At 36.2% G+C, this 15,928-nt stretch overlaps 1 protein-coding gene across 1 annotated transcript in view; it reads right to left on the bottom strand.

Moving 5' to 3' along the window:
* LOC111056062 (SCY1-like protein 2) overlaps nucleotides 1–12,088 on the bottom strand; it is a gene marked incomplete at its 5' end in the record, with an annotated part of 129,230 nt that extends 117,142 nt beyond the window's left edge. The window contains 2 exon segments of the mRNA XM_039431607.1: nucleotides 2,512–2,657; nucleotides 11,974–12,088. Of these exon segments, the coding sequence (XP_039287541.1) occupies nucleotides 2,512–2,657; nucleotides 11,974–12,088 (261 nt within the window).
* Nucleotides 12,089–15,928: the final 3,840 nt, after the last annotated feature.

Genomic DNA, 15,928 nt, shown 5'->3' with positions numbered 1-15,928 from the left:
TAAGTAGATATCCCATGGTATAGGACGTTTATGTCGCAACTTCTACTGTTATCTCAAGCTGATAGTCCACATAGTTCTTTCCTGAGAAGCTTTATGACGCTGGTAGTCTCTCATATTGTGCCGTTCATACACTCTTACCCGGTCAAAACAGTAAAAATCGATAATAATCGACAGTAATTGGCTTGAGATAACAGTAAAGGTTGCGACATAAACGTCCTATACCATGGGATATCTACTTATGCTATTGTTTCTCTATGCTTTGAACGTACAAAACACCAACTGGTTTCGACCTGATTGCGGGAAAAATAAAGTTCTCGTACTCCCTGAATCAGTAAACTTTTGGATGAGTGAAATAACAAGAGAATTTAATGTATTTCAGTGAGAACTGTATTTTCATGGATAGGGTGATCCTATGCAATATAACTTGAATGAGGTTTTTATTCTGATGTATTTCAAATCGATCAGTATTTCAAATAAAATTCTCGAACTTCCTGAATCAGTAAACTTCTGAAGTCAAATAACAAGAGAATTCAATGTATTTCAGTGAGTATTGTATTTCCGTGGATAGGGTGATCCTATGCAATATAATTTGAATGAGGGTTTTATTCTGATGTATTTTAAATCGATCAGTATTTCAAATAAAATTCTCGAACTTCCTGAATCAGTAAACTTCTGAAGTCAAATAACAAGAGAATTCAATGTATTTCAGTGAGTATTGTATTTCCGTGGATAGGGTGATCCTATGGAATATAATTTGAATGAGGTCTCCTATTCTGATGTATTTCAAATCGATCAGTATTTCAAATAAAGTTCTCGAACTCCCTGAATCAGTAAACTTCTGAATGAGTGAAATAACAAGAGAATTCAATAAATTCCAGCAAGTATTGTATTTCCGTGGATAGGGTGATCCTATGCAATATAATTTGAATGAGGTCTCCTATTCTGATGTATTTCAAATCGATCAGTATTTCAAATAAAGTTCTCGAACTCCCTGAATCAGTAAACTTCTGAATGAGTGAAATAACAAGAGAATTTAATAAATTCCAGCAAGTATTGTATTTCCGTGGATAGGGTGATCCTATGCAATATAATTTGAATGAGGTTTTTATTCTGATGTATTTCAAATCGATCAGTATTTCAAATTTTTACTTTCCTTGCCCTTTTACCTTAGGGCAATTGCTTTCCGAAAAAAATTAAGGTACCCCAATTTCTAAATTTCTATATGTTTCAAGGTCCCCTGAGTCCAAAAAAGGGGTTTTTGGGTATTGGTCTGTCACCAGCTGGCTCAAATCTTTGAATAGTAGACTTGAGATGCGCGGAAACACTAGCGTCAGGTGATCAATTCTCATAACGGCAAGGAAAGTTGTGTGAGTGCGCCACACCAGATTTTTGTTATTTGTGTTTATTTTCTAAAATTATCAAAACATTTTGAATAATATCAGCATATTTTCAAGCAAAAACCCGACCTCTCCAATCCTTTTCTAATTATACAGACAAGACAATATTGGATTCTGGCCGATTTTAGAACTCTCTCTCACTCTAACCAGAAGACTCAAGAAAAAAGTAGTAAACCATTCTTGAACTCTTCAAGCGAGAACTTTCGGATGAGATAAACTCTATAAACAAGCCAACAAACAATAATAGGAAAAATAGCGTAAGTAGATATCCCATGGTATAGGGCGTTTACGTCGCAGCTTCTACTGTTATCTCAAGCCGATAGTCGACGTATTTCTTTACTGTGAAGCTATGTGACGGTGATAGTCTCTCACATTGTGCCGTTCATATACTCTCACTCGGCCAAAACAGTACAAATCGTCAGTAATCGGCTTGAGATAACAGTAGAAGTTGCGACATATACGTCCTACACCATGGGATATCTACTTACGCTATTTTTTCTCTATGGTTTTATCTTCTTGAATAAGGTGATTTTAGAATCCGATTCAATTGATATAATATGATATGGCTAAACTGAGAATTCGATGTGATTTGTGATACAAATTCTGACCTGAAGGCAGGAAGTAATTAATTAATGTTCTCATACAGTAAAATTATTAAAAAAATGTAAGTCAGAGATTCATATTTCCATCAATAAGTTAATCAAAATATTTATCCAAATGAAGTTCTTTCAGATTCTGTTATAATGTTTAAAGTTCTCGTAGTCTAGTTACACACACATTGATTTTTGGACGTACGATTTTTTGGCGTCCTTATGAATTCTATTAGATTAAACTAGATAACTATATAACTTGGAAAACAGATGATGTGTTCATGTGTTTGTCAAGTTCCGTTCAATCTTGTGGGTTTCATGAGGACGGAAAAAATCGAACATCCAAGAATCGATGTATGTGGTTGTGACTGGATGTTACGCCACATACATCGAGCCTTTACATCGCCTACATTTGAACTTCAATGATTTGAATTATGAAAAAATAGAATGTAAAATTATATGTAAGGTGAAGGCTATGAAATCCGATTGAATTAAAATGTGTGATCTTTGATGTTGATACTGACCTGAAGGCGGGAAGTATAATGTTCTCGTACTCCTCGAGGGAGCACTCCTGTATGAGGTGGATGATGGGCTGAAGAACGGCGGCCAGCACCTCTTGAGTCCTCATCTCCTGCTGCAGGCAGGGCCACACATGTTGGAACCACAGTTTCTGCAACAAAAATGACACAACATCCATCAAAATCATTGGACTCGAACTATCCCACCACAATCTACAATGGCACCACATGTTGGAACCACAGTTTCTGCAACAAAAATGACACAACATTCATTCAATTCAATCAATGAATTTCATTAAAATCTATAATGCAGGCATGGTCACACATGTTGGAACCACAGTTTCTGCAACAAAAATGACACAACATCCATCAAAATCATTGGACTCGAACTATCCTACCACAATCTACAATGGCAACACATGTTGGAACCATGGTTTCTGCAACAAAAATGACACAACATTCATAAAGTTTAATCAATGAATTTCATTAAAATCTATAATGCAGGCATGGTCACACATGTTGGAACCATATTTTCTGCAACAAAAATGACACAACATTCATAAAGTTCAATCAATTTCATTAAAATCTATAATGCAGGCATGGCCACACATGTTGTAACCAATGTTTCTGCAACAAAAATTCCACAACATTCTTAATACTCAATCAATTCCACCAAAATCTATAATGCAGGCATGGTCACACATGTTGTAACCAATGTTTCTGCAACAAAAATTCCACAACATTCATAATACTCAATCAATTCCACCAAAATCTATAATGCAGGCATGGTCACACATGTTGGAACCACCGTTTCTGTGACAAAATTCTATTGATTACTCTAATCCTACCACAATATATAATGCAGGCAGGAAGAGACATTTTGGAACAACGGTTTCTGCAACAAAAATTAAATTGATTCGAGATGTACCAGCAGAATCTATAATGCAGGCACGGTCACGCATCTATGGAACCATATAGGTTCTGCAATAGAAATTCCACAAAATCCATCAAATTCCAAAAAAAAATTTGAATTATCTCAACGCAACTATAGAGTTTATGTACAAAGTTGGATAGAAACACTTCGTCAACTACAGACGAGTTGTTGTATTGAACTATTGATGCCCAATGAATGTTTCAATATCTGGTAGGTAGACCACTCAGCAGCAGAGAGTTTATAGTAATAAGTGAGCGATGTGATTGGTAGATGAACAGCCTATCAGGACTTGCTATTGGCAGGCCACTTTGGTAGACAAGCGACTCCCACAGTTGGTTGTTCGTACAAACGTCGCATCTTGCAGTGCTGATTGTGAAATTTTTAATATAGCAACAAGTGTCAACTTGTTGGTATTTCACCTTTAGCACAAGGGTTGGGGATGAGGATTTTCAATAAGTTCAGCTCCAAACTAGTCCCAATGGAGCTGCATAGTCAAATATTGTGTTCTAGATATTGTATCCGAATTACATTGTCAAATGATCTAATATATGAAAAGTGAAAACTTAGAACTAATGATTTCACACTTAACACTGAAGCTGCTATAACAATTGATTGAAAGCATAAAATGATGAAATAATACATCAAATGAAGAGAATTGAATGCTCAACTTTCCAACGTTCAGTACCTATTTTTTCGATGCATTGATGTGGAGTAATAAGGCGTGAAAGTTCAAGAAGTTGGAAGAGAAACTGTCTTTTCAAACATTTTACACCTTTAAAAGTGAATATCTCGAAAACTAAAAAGATATCAAAAAACTTTACTAAACAAAAATTGTATGAAATTTATCTAGCTTCATTTTTGTATCGTCAGTCATGTCACTGAAATGCATTGTTCTCAAGATACATGCATGTAAGCCAGAAACGAAAGAACGCAACTCTTTAACCACCCTCATCCCTTAAGCACAAGGGGTAAGGATGAGAAGTTTCAATATGTTTACCTTCCAGCTAGTCCAAACAAAGCTGCGAAGTCAAATTTTGTGTTCCAAACATATTCTCCAAATTTCCCTGTCAATTATTGATCTATTGTTGTTGAACTGAATATTATACACTCAAAACTATAACGGCTGCAACAATCATAAGGAGATGTGATTTACATTAACATTTTATCAAAATTTTGGAGAGAAATAGTACAGGCTCAGCCTAGTTTTTCCTCCAATGTCATAATTGTATTATGATTGTAGTATTTTATACAATAAATGAATGAATGAATGTGTAAAATAATGAAATTATACATGGAATTGAAGAGAATAATGATGCTCTATGAGCTCATGATTAGCTCAGATTTTTTTAATCAATCGTTGAAAAGTTATGAAGCCAAAAAGATGAAAAAATCGGAGCCGGGAATGTTTTCTTCAAAATGTGACACCTTCGAGAGCTCTTATCTAAAAAAAAAAACTATGAGAGATATAGAAAAATGTTGCATATGAAACTTGTAGGCTAATCTATAAGCTTCAATTACGTATCCCACACAAATTTCCGAAAGTTCGAGATATATGCAAAAAAAAACAAAATATAGTACTTTCAAACCACCCCCACCCCCTTAGCACAGGGGGTAGGAGTGAGGACTTTTGATATGTTTACTTCCTTACTACTCTAACAGAGCTGCAGGGTCTAAAATTGTGTCCCAAACTTTTCCCTATATCCCTTTTTTGAGCATTCGTTGCCTGGACTAAAGCTATAGTGAGATTCAATACAAAATGACAGAATTCCTTATGAATAACATCAATACTTTACATGTAACCAATGCTGTCAGTTCATCAACTTTAAACTGAATGTCACCTGTCATCATTCTTCATAAATATCATGAATCCTTCCCCTTTCAGCCAACACTGACAATTCCAGTGAATCTAAAGTCAGTACACAACACCCTCACCCCACATAACTTCATACTATCATAGACTTCATTAGCAGACTGTTGATACGGCGGCTCACCACGAGTTGTCACAGTTTCCTTTGTGTCTGACGTCGATTTGTATCCAAAATGGAGCAGATACAACATGACGCTTTCAACAACATGACAACAAAGGCTGCGGTTGGCGCGCGAACGCGCATGCTCGTACGTGCGAGTATCAATCGAACATGCACTAATACATTCACGAATGCCTGTGATTTGACTCTAGCAAGATTCATTTACCAACTGTCAGCATTATTTGTATGGGAATCATTGATATGAGATTCATAAGGAATGCTGACTATCTAAAGTGGCACACACTCTACTAATAACTTATGTGTGTGTGTATGTGTGTGAGTGTTTGTGGCAGACTAATGGTTAGCAGGCCCTCCATGAGTTTGTAGTGAGTTCTGGTTCCTGAAACCCCTCAGACTACACTGTGAAGCATAACTCAATTTTGCTTATTACCCGGCACAGTCCATAAGTGCTTTCCTGTGTTTACTCGCTGGGAGCACGAAATCACACTGCACTGTCCCAAATTTGGGCAGAAGGGGGAGGCACAAGAGATTTTGGGTTAGAAAATTGCAAATTGATTGCCTTTTTTGGCTCCGCCCCGTGACCGAAGGGGAGCCCTGGGAGTTGATGTAAAACAAGTGGATGGTGTCTGTAATTGAGTTGCAATTTGGAACGTGTCCACTAACTGACTGCACTACTCGCGAACCGTGTTTTCGCTTGTATGTTGGGTTCATGGTATGAGTATCAGGGTAGTTCATAGGTATCAGGTATGAAATTTAGCAAATATGATAAAAGTGTAGAGCTTATTTTTCTATGACTTTATGTAGTGTGACATCACATTTCATAAGCGGGCTGGCATAGCTCAAATTGATAGTAGCGAGCAGCAATATCGATAAGATAAGATGCCAGCCAGGTGTTACTTCGATTCATGCAGCTTTAATATAATAAAAATTCATTTCAATACCTTATTATAGCTGTCAATGTATGTCAAGTTATATTTTTAATAATTATTGTATACTCTCTCTCGGAAAGGTGTTCTTCAAATTATCCCTCTACCTCCATGTTCATTATCTAGTCCTCTTTACATTGAGAGTTCTCTCTTTTACAATTGAGGGTGCTTACCCGCACCTCCATAACTTTGGGGAAATATTGGCTTACGGCGTTATCTGCCAGAGTAACGGGACTCTCTCCCGTCAACTTAGAAGGAGCTCGGCCTGTTCTAGTCACTCTTCTCCTAGACTTCTCGGGACTCGCAATCGTAAAAGTGTGCGGATAATCGAAGTAAATAAACGGTTTAGTGAATACGCGTGTGAAGAAGGCTGGCGGACAGAAGACTAATGCTCTACCGGAGGATTGCTGTCCGGGGACGAATGCTTAAAAAAAATCATCGGTGAGTCCATTCCGATTTATCGAATTGAGGACCCTTAGGTCAATCCCAAATCCTCACAGTAGTTAGAGACTGACTATTAAATACCAAATATCACTGGACAACTGATATAATTTTACAATATTACCTAATCAGAACATCAACTGATATAGTGAACAAATGAAGTTTCAACAATACTGTAAGATAAACTAGCCAGGATTAACAGACTAGTAAATCTTCATAGCAATATCATAAACTCAACTGAAATATTAGTGGTGCATTCATGGGATTAAAATTCTCATAACATCATCAATATAATCAGTTGTACAACAAACAGTGTAAATCTTTATGAAAATACATCTCAACAGTTCAAGTGAGCTAGAACTTTAAAGCGGAAATCTCTCATTTCAGTAAACTTCTAAGTTTTCATGGTAGCTTCTAAATAATTTCAAATATTTTTCAAAAAGTATCTCATCAAAACTTAGATTTGTGAAAGAAATTGCGGTAATTATTATTAAACGAAAATCCAAATTAAATGCTGTAAATCACTCCGAAGACTTCTGCTACTGCGAATATTGACAACAGGGTAACCAGCTCATGGAAATTCGATGAGGGTTTCTATAGGAAAATTATTTGTCAGCCTGGGAATGAGAAATTGATCAGAATGACAAATGTTTCAGAATAAGCCATTATTTTTCCTCCATGATCCAATTATTATTGACCAAAATTGGAGTAGTGATCTCCATCAGAATAACGTTTCCTTTGAAAGTTCTAGAGCTTCTATGATCATTGATCAATGACCCATTAATAATCATGAATGATGTCATTCATGTGTCATCTCGATCCGTCATGAAAATCCGAAGTTACATCAGTTGAACTTTTCCAAATGATCGATGCACACATTCATGATAACACAATAATATACTCTCGTAAACTCAAAAAGCTATTGACCGAGCGAAGTGAGGTCTAAAGGCGCGTAAAGACTTTCGCAATGCTCCGCAACCGAACGTCACTCCAGCAGAGCGATTGATGATCGACCGGCGAGCAACAGTGGTTCGACCGGGGAACGCGAGAAGATCTAACATCTTCCGTAACGTTCATGATGGGTGCGTGGGCGGAGCGACTGTGGTTCGATGGTGATACGAGGGCGGCACGAGGGCGGTATGAGGGAAGGAGCGTGCTCGGTGCGGGTTGGAAGCGCGAATATGTGTACGCAGCTTATGATTCAAGTCGACGTTTTGGCATTTCTCTTAATTTTTTAATGTTTATATGTTGCGCATTTACGGCGAAACGCGGTAATAGATTTTCATGAAATTTGACAGGTATGTTCCTTTTTAAATTGCGCGTCGACGTGTGTACAAGGTTTTTTTTGGAAATTTTGCATTTCAAGGATAATATAAAAGGAAAAAGGAGCCTCCTTCAAACGCCAATATTACCGTAAAAATCAGACTATAGAATTATTCATCATAAAACAGCTGTTTAGTGGACTATAATACTACCCGTTCAAAAACATCGAACATCTTGAAAATGTATCTTTCCATCAACGTTGTAGACAGTTGCAGCCAGACCTGTTAACAGCGCTTTCACTCACATTCCGGGACGACACGTCACGGTACGATAGGACAGAAAGATCTCTGTTTATTTGGGATTCTTTCTAGACATTTTAAATTGATAAATTATCTATTTTTTTTTGAGAAAACATAAAAACAGATCAATGTAACTTACTGAGCGCGAGGTCTACTGTTCACAGAACTACTAGTCTAGCTCATTCCACATATATTTATGTACACATCATATTTCTGAATGCCGATTTAACATGTTTAGTTCAGATTATACCTGGTGGAAGTAAACACCAACATAAAAAGGTCCACCATCATACACCACCAAAGTCATCCAGCAGAGGAATGGGATGAAAGCGTTTCAATGAATGCACGAATCAATGAATGAAAACAGCTTACTGCCGGTTCGGTCCAGTAATTGGTTGGTAGTTGATGAGTGACTGAGGAGGATATAATATTATGATGAATGGGCAGGGCTCACTCAAAGGGATTAGAGATTCAATTGGAAACTGTCAGCATTGGTTAAATGTGAAGTATTGCTGTTATCTATAGGGAATGCTGACAGATGGAGTGAATCCCTCCATTACTAATGGACGGACTGAATCAAGAGAGGAATGATTGAGCAGCTTTTGCAAGTTGCACCATGTTTTCCTTGTGCTCACGATCGGAATCAGCCATTGGTCAACTAGGGGACACCACAAACTGTCAGAATTACCTATGGATAACATCAATAGCCCCCCATTCAACCGATGCCGACAGTTGAAAGTGAATTGAGGGGTCACCTCAAACTACCAGCTTCCCTCACGGATAACATCTAATAACTCCCCATCCAACCGAAGCTGACCGTTCAAAATGAATCCGAGTAAAGCACCATCTAACCGATGCCGACAGTATGAAGTGAATCCGACTAAAGCACCAAGGTCTTTACCGGCTCAAGGAAGTCTAATGTCCCCTTTTGTGGCCGGAATCCTCTTCAATATCGCCGCGGATTTGCTGAGTTTGCAATCTGGCTCACATCAAACTGACAGCATCTTTTATAGATGTCACATCAATGCCGACCATTCAGTCAATTCTGACCGTTTGGAGTGAATGTGGCCTATAGTGGGATTCACATCAAAGTGACAGCATCCTTCATAGATGTAACCTCAATGCCGCTCGTTCAATCAATGATGACAGACTGAAGTTGGATCTCACTATAGGAGCGGATCAATGGATTTGGTTGAGTCACAAATTCCGGGAATTATAGCCTACAGTGAATAGATGATGGATTCCTAGCATGATATCAATACAGTAATTAGAGGTGGTCTGTTAGAGCCGTGATTATTAATGATTATTATTATTAATGATTCATTTATCCATTGAAGAATGATAATTGATTACAAAATTTGGGATGAAGCAGTTTTTTATTTATAATGATTTAACATTTAACATTTTATCGAAAACTTTGGATAGAAATAGTAAAGGCTCAGCCTAGTTTTTCCTACATGGTCATAATTATTAAACTATGATTATAGTGTTTTGTACAATAAGGGCCGGTTTCCGAGCTCGGGATTTAGCTAAGTCCTGGACTTTAAACAGCTGGAGTCAGAAAATTGGTTTTCCAAAACGGGGCGTAGTCGCAGCTTTTATAACAGTAGTCGTAGTTTCTATTTTCTCATTTCTATAATTGGAAACGTTTTTCCTCCACGAAATTAGACATTCCTAAATAATTCAAAATAGCTGAAACTTTACACTATTTTCTCTTTATTTTATTTTGTGTTCAATTTTCTAGTTTTTCGAAAATTAATTCAAACGTGACTATGACAATGACTGCGACTACGCCCCGTTTTGGAAAACCAATTTTCTGACTCCAGCTGTTTAAAGTCTAGGACTTAGATAAATCCCGTACTCGGAAACCGGCCCTAAATGAATGAAAAAATAAATAATAAATTCAGTATTGATACGATGTGCATAAATCATGAAATTCCATTATATCTCTGTAGCATTTTTGAAGACAATGTGATTCATTTAAATAATAGTTTTATTTTGTTCACTCTTCAGTGATCTATTACAAAAGTCCGGTTGCACAAAAGCCGGTTAAATTTCAACCATGATTTATTTCACATGAACCAATCAGAGAAGGTCTTTTTGATATGACGGCTTCTCTGAATGGTTCTTGTAACATTAATCACAATTAAAATTATACCGGCGTTTGTGCAACCTTCACTTAACCTGGTCTTTATTCAAGCAAGTTGAGTCCAAATTGTCTGTATTTCAGTGAAATGGACCTATATTGAACAGACAATGATAGAGAGGGTGAGTGTTATGAAACTATGTTCTACTGATTTGTGATTCTCTATGTACTAAAATTGAAATTAGAACGTGTTCGTTAATATACATTCATTTTTGAACGTGCATGAATAATAGGATTTCATGATGAAAATTCCCTTTGACATCATTTATGGAAACAACCGATTGTTTATGCTCTAGGGAATCTAACAAAAATACTAATGAGAGAATAGCATGATGTTCAGTGTAACTGATGAATCAGCTTAGTAAGCTTACGTAATAACGAGGAACCTGCCTTTACACAGAGATAATCTTGTTGGGGGATCCAGAAAATGGAATTGGTATTGTGTATTCTCATTCTTGTAATTGTGTTTCATGAAGTAAAACTGAATTTGAAATAGAGCTATGTGAATAGGAACTTTCTGCGACACAAAGATAATCTATAGTGAGGTCCACGTTATGATGACAGTATTTGATCAACTTTGGTTTTGCTATCCTTTTCTATCATTTGACAAAGCCGGTGGTACTATCCTTTTCTAGGTCCACAACGATTGTAATATGATCTTGACAGTGAAGAAATATAATTAATTAATGCAGAGAATCGGCATCGATATTCTTCTATCATTATCCACTGCCATTATAACGTGGACCTTACTATAGTAGGTGAATCCAAATGATGGAATTGTTATTGTGTATTTCCATCCTTGTAATTATTTTTTATGAAGATAGAAATCTGGATTTGGATTTCATCACACATGGCAATAAGAGAATTAAAACTTTCCAATCACATATCATTTTCACTGGAAATTACATACAAGCAGCATAGAGTGAATCATAAAAAATACATTGTAAAATGAACAGTGGATTTGGAATAACTGAAATATTGAGAAATGAAATGCGAAACTCTTCAATAAACTCGTGGAATGAAGCTATTTCATCAGGCCTACTATTAATTTGTAATGTAGACAGGAAAGGACGGTTTTTGTTGGCAGTCATTTATGTAGAATAATACTCTCATCTAAGTATACAACGAAAACTGTTTCGACAAAAAGAACCGACTCGGCAATGATTCATTGGAAATAGCTCAATAATGAATTCCCAATTTCAAAACAGATATTTAGTAATTCAATAGAGTAGAATAATAATAAATCTTCATTAAAATCCGTATCCGAACAAATCAAGTAGATGCAGTATGCAGAGGAAAGTCTCAGTTAATGATACAATTGAATTAAACATAAAACTTATTCATAAAAGTAAATTTATAAATACTTAAGGACGAATCTTATGAAGATACAATCACTCCTATATAATATACAAGTATAATAGTGAAATCAACACACATCATGCAAAAAAGTATAATCACATTGGTAACTCACCCTAGGTATAAAAGGCAACACTTCTTTGAGGGTGTTTCTATAAAAGTGAGATTTCTGAGACGGATCCTTCATGTTGATCACATCCAAAAACTGAAGAGCCTGGACGGCTGGATCGCTGTAAAAACAAAAAATGACAGAATTTTATTTATTGCGATAAATTTATATTGACATAATCTGTGATTAGTGAAAAAATTCGTTATTCCTCCAATAATATTGTGCTCTTCCATATCATGAAAATTTATTGTGATGATATTCCTTAATTATTAACATTAATTAATTAGTGATTAGTCTAAGAATAGGTTATTTTTGGTAACCATGAAGTGGTCTGAGATATTGTGAAAATTGAGGTAGTATCCCTCAATTCAAATAAACTTTTGATTAGTCTAAGAATTTTTGTTAACCACGTATTGGTCTCACATATTATGCCAATAATTGAGATGATATTCCTCAATTGACATAAAATTTCGATTAGTAAGAAGCCTTACCCATACTGAACAAATTTTCGACATACATGTTCGGCAAACATGTTTGTTGAGAAGCTCAGGGACAAACATTTTAAAAAGTTTGGACATTCATTGTTTATCAAACCAAAAATTACTGTTCTTGCAAACATTTTCAGTGTTCACAGCTGCAAAACATGAAAACTGTTCTTTCTACTTACAAATATTTTGTTTGGTGACGCGTCCACACTGGCCACGGGCAAACATTGTTTATCAAACATAGCAAAATTTGCCCAAACTGTTTCAACAAACATGTTTGTCGAACATTTGTTCAGTGTGGAGACGTGGAGACGGTTTAAAAATGTGTTAGTGTTGTTAACCATGTTGAGGTCTTCCATACCATGCAATTGAAATGATATCCCTATAAACAAAGATTGAAATCCACGGAGCATTCATCTTTCTTCAACGTGTAGAATCGCTCTCATGAGATAACACAACCTGTATCACATTCACATTCAGAGACCTGTTGGTTGCAAATACCACGCTACAAAGCACAGAAATAATGTGAAAGAGAGGTAGAAAGAGAGAGAGAGAGAGAGAGAGAGAGAGAGCGCGTGAACAAGATCGAGAGAGAGAGAGAGTGGGAGAGGGTCGAAGAGAAATGGAAAGAGATACAAGAAGAAAAATAAACATAAAGAAGAGAAAAGCCGAAGACGTTGAAATATTGCTGTTGCACTAAGATACCCAGAGGAATATACAGCTTACATCTCACAGTGTCCCTGGACTATCCCCTCCCTGACCCACCCCACCCTGCAAATGTCTCAAGTATTTCTCATCGTTCACAATATTCTCTGAACCTGGGCTTTTTAGAAAGTACACCTATCCCTGGTTTCCCTGTTCTCAAGAAGGGTGAAAAAATTGAGAGTGAGATATTTTTTTCGACAAATTTGTGATGATGTAGATTGTAGGTGAGTCTGTCAACGAAATGAGGTCACCTCTCACTCGAAATAGTCTCTAGAAACTTTTAAACTTAATTATCTAAAATGATTACAAAGATCATCATTACAAATAAGTGGATGTAGATCTAATGTAGATGCTGGGAAACAAAAAAATGTGAATAATTAGTAACATTCTTGAGTTTGGAACAAATGATTTCACAAATAATTTTCAATCGAAGGTTATCAATTTGAAACTTTATTATTTTTACTTTCCTTGCCCTATTACCATAGGTAAGGAAAGTATTGCTTTCCGAAAAAAATTAAGGTACCCCAATTACTACATTTCTATACGTTTCAAGGTCCCCTGAGTCCGAAAAAGTGGTTTTTGGGTTTGGTGTGTGTGTGTGTGTGTGTGTGTGTGTGTGTGTGTGTGTGTGTGTGTGTGTGTGTGTGTGTGTGTGTGTGTGTATGTGCGTCTGTGTACACGATATCTCATCTCCCAATTAACGGAATGACTTGAAATTTGGAACTCAAGGTCCTTCCTCTATAAGGATCCGACACGAGCAATTTCGATCAAATGGAATTCAAGATGGCGGCTAAAATGGCGAAAATGTTGTCCAGGGTTTTTTCGCGATTTTCTCAAAAATGGCTCCAACGATTTTGATCAAATTCATTCCTAAAATAGTCATTGATAAGCTCTATCAACTGCCACAAGTCCCATATCTGTAAAAATTTCAGGAGCTCTGCCCCATCTATGTAAAGTTTGATTTTAGATTCCCATTTATCAGGTCTCAGATATAATTTAAACAAAAAATGTCGAGTGGAAAAGATTGAGCATAAAAATCTCTACAATTAATGTTCAGTAACATTTTACCTAAAACTCAAAATAAGCTCGAAATTAGAGAAAATGTTATTTCAATTGCAAACTGTTGGCAACTGTTGATTCTATTAAATCATTCACTATGAAGAGATAGCAGACCTCGTGTGTCTCCAGCGTTATAGTCCTGTCACCAGCTGGCTTAGATCTTCGAATAGTAGACTTGAGATGCGCGGGAACACTAGCGTCAGGTGATAAATTTTTTTCATAACGGCAAGGAAAGTTGTGTGAGTGCGCCACACCAGATTTTTCTCCAATAGAAGGTATAGACAGGAAGCTTGTTCGTTTGAAACCCAGCCTCTATACAGGAATCATGCTTGATTCATTCATTATAAGAATCTAGAATCTTCCTTATGAAGTCCAGTTGATGAATTATTGCTTTTACCATGGTAACCATACAATATTTATGCACAATTTTTCGATTTAATGTTTGTTATCTCAAGCCATTAGCAGCTATCATAATATAGGAGTAATTTCAAAGAATAAAGAAGCTTAAGTGAATGATGTTCTATCAGTCCCATATTATGCTCACTGATACATTTTCTGTCTTCTGATTGGTCCTCGAATCTCGGCATGTTTATAACTGCGATCTGTGGGTTGATGGTAATCTTGAGGAGAATATACTGACGGACCAATAACGATTCAGATTGATCCCCACCTCTAAACTCCGCCTTCTCAATCACTACTCCAAACTTCTCTCTCCTGATTCGTCCTCAAATCTAGTCGTATTTAACTCAGAAACCGAAATGAAATCTGTCGGTTGGCGGGAATTACTGAGAGTAATATTGACGGACCAATTACAATTCAGATTCAGCCCCACCTCTAAACTCCGCCTTCTCACTCTCTACTCCAAACTCCCCTCTCCTGATTGGTCAACGATTCATAGTATACTGTATTTCTGCATTCTGCCGGTAGAGAGCAGTTTTTCTAGATATATGCCTAAGTTCCTGTATTTTTACTCGATGAATAACAGATATTAGATTCTGTTGAATCTGAAATGGAGATTAATTCGAAATTTCTTTCCAGATACCGGTATACGTTCCAGTAGTCTTACTTGATGGATTACAGAAGATTTTAGATTCTGTCAAATTTAAAATGATTCAATTTTTCATAATAAATTAACCTAGAATGTAGAGAAATTGAGCTGATGTTCAGCTCAGGAATATGTTTTTTGGAATAAAACCAATTTACTTGAATTTATTCAGGAATTTTTAAGCCTGCTCATTTTCTGCCCATTCAACATTATTATTGGGATTTCTTAGTTTTATTCAGAGGAATAAAACGTTGAAAGTATTGAAAATGATGGATAATAATATTTAATCTGAATAATGATAACAATACCGGTGCATTAAAATAATGAATGACAATTTTTAAAATATTCAAATATTTGTATGTTTCAATATTCATTCCATGAAAAAGAATAATTCATTTGAAAAAAACCCTTGATCATCAAAAATGTCGATACAAGTCAAGTCGTGTTAAGAAAAGCATTTCAAGGATACTAGTGTTACTTTTTATAACCAAACGATCAAGTGAACCTATTAAAAGACTATCAGAATAATATTTGAGTTTATAAACTTTACTGGGTTCCATCACATGAAATATCTACTTAGAAGCTATGGGTTATTTTTGCCGTATGGACTATCTATTATGTAAAAGCGAAATGGCACTCACTCACTCACTGACTGACTGACTGACTG

This window comes from Nilaparvata lugens, chromosome 6 (assembly GCF_014356525.2).
Source record: "Nilaparvata lugens isolate BPH chromosome 6, ASM1435652v1, whole genome shotgun sequence".
Lineage (NCBI taxonomy): Eukaryota > Metazoa > Arthropoda > Insecta > Hemiptera > Delphacidae > Nilaparvata > Nilaparvata lugens.
This window is presented reverse-complemented; position numbering and strand designations above follow the sequence as displayed.